Source organism: Neopelma chrysocephalum, unplaced genomic scaffold (genome assembly GCF_003984885.1).
Source record: "Neopelma chrysocephalum unplaced genomic scaffold, ASM398488v2 Primary Assembly neopelma1_23, whole genome shotgun sequence".
NCBI lineage: Eukaryota > Metazoa > Chordata > Aves > Passeriformes > Pipridae > Neopelma > Neopelma chrysocephalum.
In genome coordinates this window covers 21,988,174-22,001,703 of record NW_020897691.1, presented here as the reverse complement: position 1 = coordinate 22,001,703, position 13,530 = coordinate 21,988,174, and the positions used below count along the sequence as shown (strand labels likewise).

General features: G+C 38.2%; 2 protein-coding genes across 11 annotated transcripts in view; one reads left to right on the top strand and one right to left on the bottom strand.

Moving 5' to 3' along the window:
• Nucleotides 1–7,154, top strand: part of CCDC28A (coiled-coil domain containing 28A) — a 16,819-nt gene extending 9,665 nt beyond the window's left edge. The window contains exon 5 of the mRNA XM_027689888.1: nt 7,118–7,154. Within this exon, the coding sequence (XP_027545689.1) occupies nt 7,118–7,132 (15 nt within the window). The 3' untranslated portion in view covers nt 7,133–7,154. The remainder of the gene's footprint in view (nt 1–7,117) is intronic.
• Nucleotides 7,155–7,616: 462 nt separating this feature from the next.
• The window catches only part of REPS1 (RALBP1 associated Eps domain containing 1), a 63,089-nt gene continuing 57,175 nt past the window's right edge, over nt 7,617–13,530 (bottom strand). For 9 of the 10 annotated variants that reach the window (XM_027689805.1, XM_027689772.1, XM_027689780.1 and 6 more), the window contains 3 exons: nt 12,873–13,021; nt 12,110–12,215; nt 7,617–11,041 (listed from right to left, as the gene is read on the bottom strand). In XM_027689805.1, the coding sequence (XP_027545606.1) occupies nt 10,973–11,041; nt 12,110–12,215; nt 12,873–13,021 (324 nt within the window). In that variant the 3' untranslated portion in view covers nt 7,617–10,972. The remainder of the gene's footprint in view (nt 11,042–12,109; nt 12,216–12,872; nt 13,022–13,530) is intronic. The other variant, XM_027689827.1, reaches the window with a different exon arrangement.

Sequence of the window (13,530 nt, the reverse complement as noted above, 5' to 3'; positions counted from 1 at the left end):
TTTTGGTTTGTCCAGTTCTTACCCTCCAAAACTCTGTTCCTGCTGCTGGCTCGGTTCTACTCCTGCTGCTGCTTCTTCCTTCTCTTCAGACATCTCTGTGTCTTCCATGCAGCATACCGGCTTCTGCTGCTCCTTTTGGTCCTTATCAGTTGGCTCTTTGCCACTGCTCTTCGGACGCTGCTGTGTCTACTGCTGCTCCGTCTGCTCCCAGCGTCTCCCAAGGCTGCCTACCGGGAGAAATTCTCCCAGCTCTTAGCCACAGGCACTCAGCCCAGTTCTGAGTCCCTGCAGCCCCCCAACCGGGGGCTGGGGGGGGGCAGAGGCCCCCAAGGGGCCAGAGCCCCTTCTCCTCGTGGCCTCTACAACATGGCCACCTCTTCTTCTCACAAGTACCACTGCTTCCTTTTCGGTCTCCAGAGATATGTTTATATTTTGCAGGAGCACTGATTGGTCAAGCCCCAAGGGTCACCACCCCCTGGGGGTTACCACTTTCTTAGTTTCAGGGGGAAACCTGGTTCAAACCACTACACCTCTTCTCTCACTATAAACCCCAGAAGAGTTAACAGGAATGATCACATACCGAATCCTCGACTGACTGCCCAGAATTACCAACCAGCATGCAGCATAAAACATCTGATAGTGGAAAGACATCAGAGCAGGCCCCATGTAACAACTGCACTGGAAATGAGAGAAGATATTTTTATTAGACCTGTATCAAGAAAGCAGAACAATCTAAACACAGTTCAAGGCCTCAGCTGGCTCTCAGGACTTATGAGAGACCACCAGTTGTTACAGTGAATGCAAGCGGTCTGCAGATCAGCTGGCATATTTCAATTAGTTGCATGTTTGCTTCCTTGCTCTTGAGAACATGCTACTTACTCCTATACGGCATCTTATAATTTCTTTAAAATGGTTAAAAGCTTGCAGGAAAAAAATACTGCTCCAAACATCACCCTTTCAACTTTGCTTTTGAAGAAACAAAAGATATACCTTTTTTAATACAGCAGCAGAGAAACTGATTGTATCACTCATTTTAAAAATTAATGCTCTGGATGTTTAAAGATAAATTCAACACAAAATACAAAGTAAGTCCTGGAATGCAGTGATTGGTAAGGATAACAGAGTATACTGCATATAAGAAACAGTAACAAAAATGCAAGTATCTGGGCTCAATGCGATTTGGTTTTTGGTGCAAAAACACCTTGATAGAGGAGCTCAACTTCTCTCTTCATCCTAATTAAGTACCTGGCATGTCTTTGCCTTCTGATGTTGTCTTCTCCGCAGAAGCACTGGCAGCAGATGCACTCTAAATTCTGTCTTTAATATCAGGAAAACCATCAGGAGACTCTAAGGCAAGGCAGTGTCTTTTAAAGTTCTAGATTGTCCTGAAAAAACTGTTCTTGGAAGCTCATGAATCTGCTGCAGCAGATCTGATTTAAATTTACAGTCATGGATTCAGAAAAGCATCTCTTAATACATGGCTTCATGGCTGGAGTCACAGCCAAAATTTGGGTTTTTTGCAATGGAATGGCCTACGCAGCATGCTGGCATCAGATAGGACTGACCTTTCTCAGTGAGGGAGGAGAATCTTTGCTCAGGAACTAGTGGGGCTCATTGGCAGAGCTTTAAACTAGATGTGATGGGGGAGGGACACACTACTAGGCTTGTCCCTGGTAAGCTGGGAGATGAGAGATACAAAGGTTACAGGGATGGGGTGGTAGTCAGGGCTCTCTGCCCCTTACTCTGAACTGTGCTGGCCACACTGGAGCACACTTCCAGTCTTACATGGGCTACCCAGGAACCCTTCTGGTAACAGAAGCCAGCAAGGAAACACCAGGGAAGTATGTCACAGGAATTAAGGGGTGTACCTCTCAAGAAGGACTGATTCTGCAATTAGGCCAGGCAGGGCAGATTTCCATATTAGCACTGAACTTTGCTGAAATAAGGCTTTACAAAGAGACTTGTGGCACCCTTCCTCAAGAGCTGTAAATCCCTCTATTTAAGCTAAAAAAAATTCCATAAATTTTAAGGGTTGACTTTAGATCTAACTTTTAAATCTTTAAAAGTTAACCATTGTAATAGACCACAACTTTCCCCCCTCCTATTTAGAAATAGCAAGATTAGTATGAGACCTCCAATTTACAGCTCTTTAATTGTATTAAAACAACAAAAAACAGAACAAGAAATAACCAAGAACAAACTAAGGTTTCTCCACAAACCGGAAGGCTGAGACCAGAGCAAATGAAAGAGTAGTTTGCAAATAATCTGGTCACACTGATCAATGTGATATTGCAGCATCAAGCCAAAGGCCAAAATGTTGAAAAGACTGAAAATTACAAAATACTTGAACAAACACAGTCTAATAGCTAAGCATGTGCCAATAAAAGAAACATTTATATGGAACCCTAAAAATTGCAATGCACTCGTGTCATGGTTTGAAAAGGCCCAAAATCCAATTCTGATTCCTAGCCCCCCTCCCACATCTCAACCCCATGTGAGATGGGTTTTCCAGACAAAAACACGAGACTCAATATGGGGGAAGGAATATATTACAAAGACTATACACATAAATAAATACTATAATACATTGCATACAATCTTAACTCTATATCTATCTCTACCATGACAATAATATTTACAATGGGCCAAATCTCTTCTCCCTCCAAATAAAAGTCCAGGAGAGAAGAAGAAGAAAAGACCCCTTCCAGTCTATCAGCAGCAGGCTCTCTCTAGGCAGCAGGCTCTCTGTGTCTTCTCTTCCAGGCAGCAGTTGCAGCTGGATCCTTGCCAATACACACGAGGGGGGTCTCCAAGCCCCTCGGCCCTTCGTCCTCAAAACGGGGGTCTTTCCGTGGACTACGTAACCCCAGACAAGGTCGTTCCACCACGGTCATATCACGAAGCACGGGGGTCTTCGTGACAGTCTGGTATCTTCAGGGGAAATCAAGCCCCTGTGCAGAGCTCCCATGCTCTGCCTCAAAGATGGCTGCCAGCTTCTCTGAAGCTGCAGTAAGGAGGGGGGAAAAGCCCAAGGTCACCCCCCCCACACACATTCCTTTGGCCATCCTGGCTGAGCTCTCAGGAGGCCGGAGCTTCTTAGCTCCTCTCTGTAGTGCATACTGCACTTTAGGACTCCACTCAGTCCACCACCCCCTCCTCTTTCTCAGAGGGGTCTCTGGCGAGTTTGGGGGTTTTGGTTTGTCCAGTTCTTACCCTCCGAAACTCTCTTCCTGCTGCTAGCTCGGGTCTCTTGTCTTGCTTTCTGCTGCTGGCTCTTTTAATTTCCTCAGACAGCTCTCTGTCTGCTTCAGTTGCATACCGGCATCTGCTGCTTCTCTTGGTTCTTATCAGTTGGCTCTTTGCCACTGCTCTTCGGACACTGCTGTTCTGCTGCTGCTCCGTCGCTGCTCCCAGCGTCTCCCACTTCTGCTTACAGGGGAGAAAACTCCCCCAGCTCCTAGCTACAGGCACTCAGTCCAGCTAACACTGTTCCAAGTCCCTGCAGCCCCCCAACCGGGGGCTGGGGGGCAGAGGCCCCCCAAGGGGCCGGAGCCCCTTCTCCTCGTGGCCTCTACAACATGGCCACCTCTTCTTCCACCAAGTACTACTGCTTCTCTTCCGGTCTCCAGAGATATGTTTATATTTTGCAGGAGCATTGATTGGTCAAGCCCCAAGGGTCACCACCCCCTGGGGGTTACCACTTTCTTAGTTTCAGGGGGAAAACCTGGTTCAAACCACTACAACTCGTGAAAGAAAACGGGTGTGCGTTAGAATAAAAATCCAGCCTTCCAGGTTAAAACCATTCAGACTACGACTGCAACAAACAAATATTGTTTCATTTCTGTCAGGATTTTCAATCTAATTTACTGTAAAATAAACCTCACAGAAACTACAAGAAAAAAGTAAGCATTTCTTTTAGTTTTAAGCTGGCAATTCAGCTGGTTCAATATGTAACCTTGGCAGACCTACTTCAACTTTCATTGTTTTTACAGGAAAGAATATGCTCCCTAACTGAGAAAATGCCCTTTTCTTACTTTCAATAGGCTAAAAGTTATAAGTATCTTAGTACTTTCAGAGCAGTAGTACAGGGCTGAATAGGCTACCAAAGCCAACAAGGTCCGAGATAAAAGCTGTACGTTTATAAGGTCTTGAATTCAGAGATCCTGAGGATCTTAACAACAAAACCTTGCACTGGGTTACCTCTTAACTCAAGAATGAAAAGGAGTAATAAGCCTTAATACTACAAACACGCTAAATTTAGAAAGAACAGGCTGGAAATTAATTTAGTAGTAAAATTAGTTTTAAAAAGTTTTAAAAGCTCAACTAACTTGGCTTATATTTTACAGGATAACAGTTTCTTTTGTTCTCATTTGAAACCTAGGCAGATTTTAGATATTCTGACAGAAACATTTCAAGAGCAAAGTCAGCCCAGACCATAAACAAATTACTAAGTTTAGTCTACCCCTTCAAACACAGATAAACTTCTTCAGCAACATGCTTTATTCTGCAGGCTCAGTAGTTTGCAGGGTAAAGTTGAGATCGACAAGTCCACATTTATTATGGTGGACAGAAACAGGAATTTCTCACAGCTTGTTTGATAGAAGAGTTAGTATGAATGAAGGTTTGCTTCCACAGGATCCCATGTTGGGACTGAAATTTCCAAGCCAACTACAAGTAAATTGTAAATCCACATGAAACAAGGATGAATTTTGTATCAAGACTATTAATGCAACTTCACAGCAACTACATGTACTGTACGAGTTTGCACCAGGCTGTACTTTCATGTTTCAGGAATGCACTTAAAATACAGACTTGTTTGGAAAGAAGGCTGCATACATGCACAATTTCCCATCTACTGGGAAATTCATATGCCCAAGTGAGAAGTACACAGATATACACATAATTTACCCAAAGCATCATCCAGTAAGCTCATTTTGAAGTTACCAGCTTCATCATCCAAACACATGGATGAAGCATAAAAATTGCAAATTTCAATTTAAACAGACCAGATAAATAGGTATTCAGACTTAAAAATAAAGACACAGTATTTGCCCAACATGAGCTGGACAACACCACTACATCTTACTGACACCACTACATGCAGTTGCAAGCTTCCTTTGGATCCAGCATTCACTCTATTTGCCAACACTCTCCTCTTATCCTTACTGTTGCTTTAAAGTATGAGGAGAGAAATACAAAAAATAGGTAAAATAATATCATCCTAATGCCATCTTTATAAAAATTTTAGATCCAAAATCCTAGCTTGGAATCAACGTCACATCTACTTTCTGGTTTAGACAGTACTCACTTTGATTTATTTCAGATCAGGACAGTCTTGACCTGACAGTTGAAATGCAACCCCACTTAATAAGTAAAATTCTTCTCCACAAGTGAAAAAATTTTTTTTCTACTGTTCTACATGAACAGATACTTGCAAAAAGGAAGTTTTAAAACTTCAGAAGTTCAGAAAACTTCAACTGTGATGTTGCAAAAAGGCTACAGGAAAAAAGGATAGAACTTCTCATGTCAAAAGTACCAGTTTCGTGAATGTGTTTTAAGACATTATCAACTTTAGCATGTTTCTTGGTTAGTGAATCCACCTACAGAAGCAACTTGGTGAGACCATAGAATCCATTAAAACTACCAGCCTTCTAATTTTGAAAAAATGACATGAATTAATTCTGCTTCTCCACAGGAATTTTCTTGCTTCAATACTACTTTATCCCCAAAGACAATGTGCAGAGCAAACTAGGAAATATGTTCCTTTTAGGTGCCCTTCTACAGCAAAGGGACCTCTTGATTCTTCTACGATCTCTTAGTTCCTTCTGATCAGAAGGCAGGGGACCAAGTTCCTTCATGAGGATAGCAAAAGACAATGGATTGAAGCTCTAGGAGAAGGGTTTGTTGTAAACTGAAGCACTCTTCTTCCAAAGGCAGAATACATAACAGAAAAAACAAGTTCAAGTGTGTGGCATGTCACTTCTCCATTTTCTGATAGCATGCATTGAATGACAACTTCCTATAAATTCCTTTCATCTTTTTCTTGAACTACACACTGTGTTTCTTACAATTAACCCCACAGGCCATTCTGTCAGTTCAAATGCAGTGTTACTTGAGCTGAAGACAGAAATACAGTCAGACTGCTGAAGTTAGATGACAGAAAGCAAAAGCCACCACTGCTGCTTTAGGGGATGTACCAAAGAGTTCACATGCATTGTGGAGTAGGATGTACCTCCGATCTCTGTCAGCTCCTCTGTAGACTGGGAAACAACTGCTCCAGTCACAGATGGTTCAACAGTATTGCCAAAATTTGGCTTTTCATCAATGTACCACTGAACGTCAATTTAAATTGCTGTTACTGTTTATGATGTTGTGTTAATTTCCTAGGCCTCAAATGACTAATTTCAGCTGCTTTCAGATTAGATGCATTCTTTATATCTTTAAGAGTGAAAGTGTCAAAAACATATTCTACCAGAGATGAAAGAGAATTCATCTAGCTTTCTGTGCAACAGTATGCTGTCAAAGTGAGATAAATAATACTGACAGCCTTCTTAAAACTTTGGATCTAAGCTGTAGGATCACAAACTTTGTATGTCATAGAGTCACAATTCTGAATTTTTTATTATTATAACTAAACAAAGGCTGTTTTGGACAATAAGTTAAATGCAAGACATTTAATACCTATATACCAGTAAGCTGAAAAAAAGTACTGTAAAATCTCTTTGGAACACATTAATAATGTACAACCAGGTACAATTAGTGTACAATAAGTATACACTTTAGGTAAAAACAATTTACAATCTACCTTTAAAGCAGAAATTGTACCTTTAAGGCCATTTTGCCAATTTAAAGTAATATTACTGAAAGGAAATTACATTCAATCCCAAAATACAAACAATTAATTCAAATACTCCTGTGAAGTTTATATTTTGTTTGTGCACTAATTATTTGGACAATCCTCTATAGTCTCATTTGGTTACTAGTATATAGACATTATCACCATTTTTCCTATATAACCCCTACTTCATTGTTTTAAAAGACTATTAAGAGAACATAAGATAATTTTTTTTTTCTTATTAGGTAGTAAAGTCCTTGGTTTTCATGTGTTTTCTTCTAGAGAGCTGCATTATAAATGATGAATACATTGATATCCTCGGTAAGGCAAGCTGCACTTCTGCTTATGAAATTAAATTTTATGTCTCCAAAAATGGAACTCTGGGAGGTATAAATGAACTCAACTGCACACAGCCTGATTTGTAAAGTATTTAAGTAACATAAGCACGCAAATATGTTTAAAATACACAAGTTATTTTTCGATCTTCGACACAGAGTAAGAATGGCATTATTACTCACTTGGAAGTAACATGATTTTGCGTCATATTATGATTTCATGAAACTACATTCTACTAGAAACTAAGACTAGAATGAGTCAGGAATCGGGAGACAGTGATTTATTTTTTACCGTTTTAGGAAAAAGTGATTAAGTCTAGGTCACCCATCAAGTGACACAGAGACAAACTGTGTACATAGCTGAAACCAGAAGAGTAATTCACAACTCTGCCCTAAACAGAGTGGAAACACAGCACACCCCATCCATAAGGGACAGAGACATCACACAAGAAACAAAGCTGCAAATTTATTTTCTTTAGTTTTAAGTTTTTATAACCTCAACTCTGTTTATCCCACATAAGACATTTTCAGTAATATGAGTTCTTCTAGTTCATACATTATACAATTGCAAGTAAAATGAGGTGCATGTGAAGTACAAAAAAAATGAAAATACTAGCTTACATTGGATAGACTTAAAATACTGCTCAAAACAAAGTGGCTTTTCAGCTTTTTACCTTTGCATTTTGGAAATATTCTCTGCAGTCCAAAGAGAGGCAACGAATGGAGAAAAAAGCAACTCGAAAGCAGATGGAACAAAGAGGCACATTATTAAGAGAAACAAAGGAAACGCAAATCGAATGAGAGAAGAGACACTCCTCCAATCACAAAGTCCAAAGAAAAACATTTTGCAGATGTTTCAGAAATGCATGCTGCTGTCCATCCATCCCAACTGGGTACATGAATCACACTCCACACTATTTAGTAGTCTACATTTATAGTTGCAAGAGAGAAAGCACCTCTCTTGTGCTGTACATAATTCCTTGCCCCAAAGAGCTTACAATCTAGGTTCATAAAAAAGAATGCATCAAGTAGCTGGATCAAGATCAAACAAATAGAGAAGACAGGAAGATAATTTTATAAGGGATTAAAACTGGGTTACGTTACTAAGTGAGGTAACTTCTGAACATCATTGGCAGTGATGTTCTTAAGACATAAGTTGTTTTTCAGTTAGAAGCTCTTCTGATCATGAAAAACTAGTTTAAAATGTACAGAATGATGTATTAAAAGTAATCAACCAAAATTCTTAAAAATAGACTTGTTGGCAAGACACAAAAATGCTCAGATTGCCTAAGTTCTTCACTTGAGACACTAATCTGTCATTCTACTAGAAAGATATGGATGTTAGAGAAATTCATATGTACATGTAACATTTGAATGTAAAAGGCTTTTTACATTTAAGTTTAAAATGTTAAATTCTGATTTAAGAATCCTGTTGTTATTAACATATGCTTAATACTTAAATATTAATATGAAAATAGTGCTATTTTAAAAACGTATTTTAAACTTTAAAATAAACTATGGACAAGATATAGTTGGTTCAAAAGATCAACATTCTTTAACTGCAGTGACTCACTTTTCCCACTTCTTAAAAAAGGGGAAAACTTTTTCCCACTCTGTTCCTGCTCCTTGTCAGTTGAAATAGAAGTGATCAGTCCATCAACTCTAAAGTTTTTTAGTGTAGTTTTAGGGTGTTTTTCACTTGTTTTGTTGGTTTTTTTTCACATTTCCCTATTTATATAGTTTTTTGAAGTCAGCTTTATATGTAATTGATATGTCACCCTCGTGCCCATTTTGCTATAATGTCTTAATACCTTTACGTGCAAATAGAAAGTACCAACTTTCATGCAACCGTGACCTTCTTTCATTCCAGGGAATTTTGCTTTGAATTATATACATAAGCCATCTGCAACACTTCCACGACATTTGAAAAAATGTTGGAGTAGTTATAGTAGTAAAAATTCACAATTATCCAGTCTGTGTATGATGAATACACAGAAGAGTGTGTGTATCCACTTTTCCATGGAAGAGAAAAAGAGAAATATTTGTGTTTCACTGAACAGCCATAACCAGTGGAAAAATCTGACTTGAACAATCCTTTTGGAAGGGAAGTAGATGTTAAGAGAATTTCATTTAAGCACAGAAGTGAGACAGTGAGGTTAAGGACTGCCAACAGGAAATCATTTATCTTTAATTTTTAAAGGTACTCTCAAGGAAATCAAACCAGAAATGAAGATTAAAGAACTATAAATTTCTTTGACCCAAGTCAGTATTAGCATTTACTTTTTTTAAATTACATTTGTATTAAATTTGCTTATAAGAGGATACAAAAGGGGTATAGCCACAGATTACCAAGATAATTTGATCACTTCTGACCAACAGCTAAAAAGTGAGGGAAGAAAATGATCAAGGGATTATGATCAACCACTTCTTGTACATGACACAAAATTACAAAAAATCCCCTGAAGGCCTGTAATAAAACCCTCCTCCTTATTTGAATGAGTTTCAATTCCCAGGTAAAGATGAATCAACAAAATTAAAATATTGTGCTGTTTTATTGGTGTAAAAATCACACAATTGCTAGTTCTGATTCTGCAGAGATACATCCATGCAGTTAAACATCTATGATCCCACAGCCAGAAGAAGCCATTAAATAGAATATCTGCTGTTAGTCAGCAATTAATGCAAATTTACATATGAGATCAAAAGGTGTGTATCGTACAATATACAACAAATCCTAATACAGTACATCAACCTGAATAGCAGGATACACTCAAGGAACTCTGTTAATAGTGAAGCCTGTCTATATGGCAGAGAAATAAGGCCTGGAAACAAGATGACAGAATGTACCCAGAATTCCTAAGAAGCAAACTGTTAATTTTTTGTTTTTATTTTTTTTTCTGGGAATGGGGAGTTTATAGAGGTATTGACACATTACTTGACAATATAATTTGTTATAGTGAAGACTCGTGGATGTGATCTGTTATTAAAAGGTAACATGTGAGACATGCAATTACAGGTGGTGCTTAGGTAATGTGTAATTAATGTTTAGGATCTACACCCAACTCTTTTCACAAAAGGGAGAACTGAAAACGATCTGTTTGGTAGACTACCAATTGTGCCATAAATGTTTATATGCATGCGGCTGGATTGGGATCATGAATGGATGAAACGTGAACACCTGGCAATCTGTGGTTACATACTCTATAATGTATGCAATGAAAATCACAAAATCCAATCCAGTTGATATGGCAAACAGCCTGCAAGAACTCTTCCAACATGAATAAGTTGGTGAATTGCAAAGAGGCAGGCTTTCTAGAATTGCAAACAACTTTCCAATTGAAAGGTAGCTTGGGAAGTAACACTGGCTGATGACAGATCACTAGTTTGTCTCTTTCCTGGCACAATAAAATAAATGCCATAGTGAAAGAAGAGTTTATGTGCTTAAAGACAACTAATTAGCAACCTTCTTCTGCAAAGATGTTTCAACAGGAAAAAAGAAACCACTAAAAAATTCCAGTTGGAAATTTTGGCGACAAACTCTGCAAACTCAAGTCCAACAAAGATCACAGACGCCCACAGAAAAGGATGTGAGAGGCAGTGTCACATTCAAGGAAAAAGTTTTTTTTTTCTCTCTGTACTGAAATTAAAATACTTAAATACAAAAGTGGACAAACTGACAAAATAGAACCACAACATTTAATGTAGAATAGAGCGCACTGAGCTAGATGCATGGATATTTAAATAGGCCTTGAAACCAATACCCCTTTCAAAATTAGTAAATTCACAGTTAACGGCAGTAGGCTTAGAGGTGAGAGAAGGGTCGAAGTTGTTCCAGTTGAACTTCCAGGGAGATTCTCTCTTCAAGAACATCCTACAAAAGAAAGATTTTCTACTGACTGTCCACAGAGAATGGAGTATTAGAAATTTCTTCACAAGTTTAGAACTGGTAAATATCAGCTTCAGTTTTGAGAACGAATGTATTTTCTAGAATCTGCTAACTCCTCCCACAATCTGAATAGATCGGCTGTCTAGTAATTACTTATAATTGAAAATCAATACTTTGCTCCAAGGTGACGCCATTTAGAACTTTTTCCTTTTTTTCAAATCACCCAAACCCACACAGTTGTAATCAGATGCAAACCCAGCTATATCATTTTCAAATGAAGTCTAAAATGTTAAGGGGGTAAGCTCTCGTCTGAGGCAGTGGATTGGAAACTCACAATTTTTTTTCCCCTGAGTTTTTCCTCTTATGTGGAATTTATACCCCTTGACTCTCATAAGCAGTAACAACTGAAATTCAGGCTTGGTAAGTTTTTAAAATGGCCTAACTTCCATTCTAGCATTTTTATATTTAAGATTTCTTTCAATTACCTTGATAGTTAAAATTAGATATCTTAAGGTAGGAAAGTTGACAAGAGAAGGACATAAGGATGGTACCTACACATAGCTCCAAAATAATGACAGCTGACCTAGATAAACAGATGATTATTATTGTACTAATTACTGAGCTGCAAGTTTTGTATTTCAGATTACTATATTTGTTTAAAAATATTTATAATTTTTTTAAGAGTTTAAGGTTTGCTTTTTCCTTGAAAAGAACACAAACCACTTCAGGTGCTCATCTCAGTACTGCTTTTTAAGTATGTGATGACAACAAGAGAGAGCTTAGTATTAAGAATTTGAGGCAAAATTTTAGCGTAGCTGAAAGTAAATCAATGCACTGAAAAATGTGCTTTGTAGTAGCAAAAGCATCCTTTGTAATTTCACAAAGCTTGTCACCATTAGGTATATTTGATGACCTACAAAAAGAGCTAAATAGTTCACGTCAATATCCTCTATCCTGTATATCATTGGTTTGCAGAGATGGCTGTTACTGTGCGTCACTAACATCTTGCTCTCTGAGGCTCTTCTCTTAAGCAGACAAAGATTAAGGAATTACCTTTAGCTGCTGCTGTAGTTCACTATTCAATCTGGCCAAAACAGTGTTGGTTTCTTTGTTACGTCTGATTGATGCCTGAATTGCCTTCTTGTCTTTCCCCACTGATCTGAGAATATATTAGAAGTATTTTAGTAAGTCATTTTGCCACTTAGCTAAATATCTCATTTACTGTCGCCCTTCTTTAAGTGAGCGGAATCCCCTTTTCAAAGTTTTTTTACTTGTTACATTGTTAAATTTTCCATCTTCTGCCTGGCTAGATTAATGATGTTTGTTTGCAAGGAAACACAGATATATGTGTTTCATATATGCACACATAGTTGGTTTCAATCAAAGAGCAAGCAGCACATTTTAAAAACTTGTCATAATGGACTTTTTGAAGTCCCAACACACTGTACCACATTCATTTACCTCAGAGTTACTAATGTAATAGACTACTTTCATGCTAAGATACAGAGACTGCACATTTTGGACTGTTCATAGCAACCATTTAGAATTAAACACTCCATATTAATACTTCCACCACTTAATTATGATATACTTGCAGAAGTTAAAAAGTTCCCGCTCCAAAATTAAAGATCTCTAAATGGTCTCCCACTAGTAGAGGCTTTGTGATCTTCTTTAAAAACCAAAAACTTTTTAAATTGTTCAATTATTCTAAATTAAACACAGAGAAATTGTTTGCAATTCCTGAAACAGAAAGCGTGTATGCTGTTTAAATGTAAACTTTCCAGTAACAGATGTATTTATACACTTCTTGGGTTACCTAGGAATAGATGGCTGTGAAGCAAGAACAGCAGCTATGACACCTGTTTTCTGTGTATGTTCCTCAGCTTCAGGTCTTAGCTCATCTTCTGATTTTAATCTTCTACGAATAGGCTTCGGTGGTGGAGCAAGTGGGGTAGTGCCTTTACCCTGAAGAGGAAAACACAGCCTATTAATTCTCTCAAACTATATTTCCCATCAGATATTTTCTGATGGACATTAGCTGCATTCTCAACACAGTCTGAAAAAAAGTACTAAATTCTACCCCCTGGTGAAAAGGCAGTAAGTTGCTACACACTGACAAAGAACTGTGCAAGCAGAAACACCATGGTACAACTGAGTACTGCAAATACGCAACTCAGAGCACACTTTCCCCCAGTAATTATGTGTCTGCAACCAAAAAAAAGCTACTGTTAATCAAGTTCTGCACTAAACGTTTTGATCTGTTTCAAAAATTTGAACAATTACAAATATCTTAATTTTCTGCTGTCTTGAAAATAAAGCTAATCATCATCTGCTTCTGCTGCAAAAATTCACCATACACATGCCTATTTCAAGCATGTATCGGACCTAAGAAAACTGGGTCCAAGTGGAAGCATATAAAATTCCTGCTGCAAATCAAAACAGACGTATAATTTCATATACATCAGACAACTGCA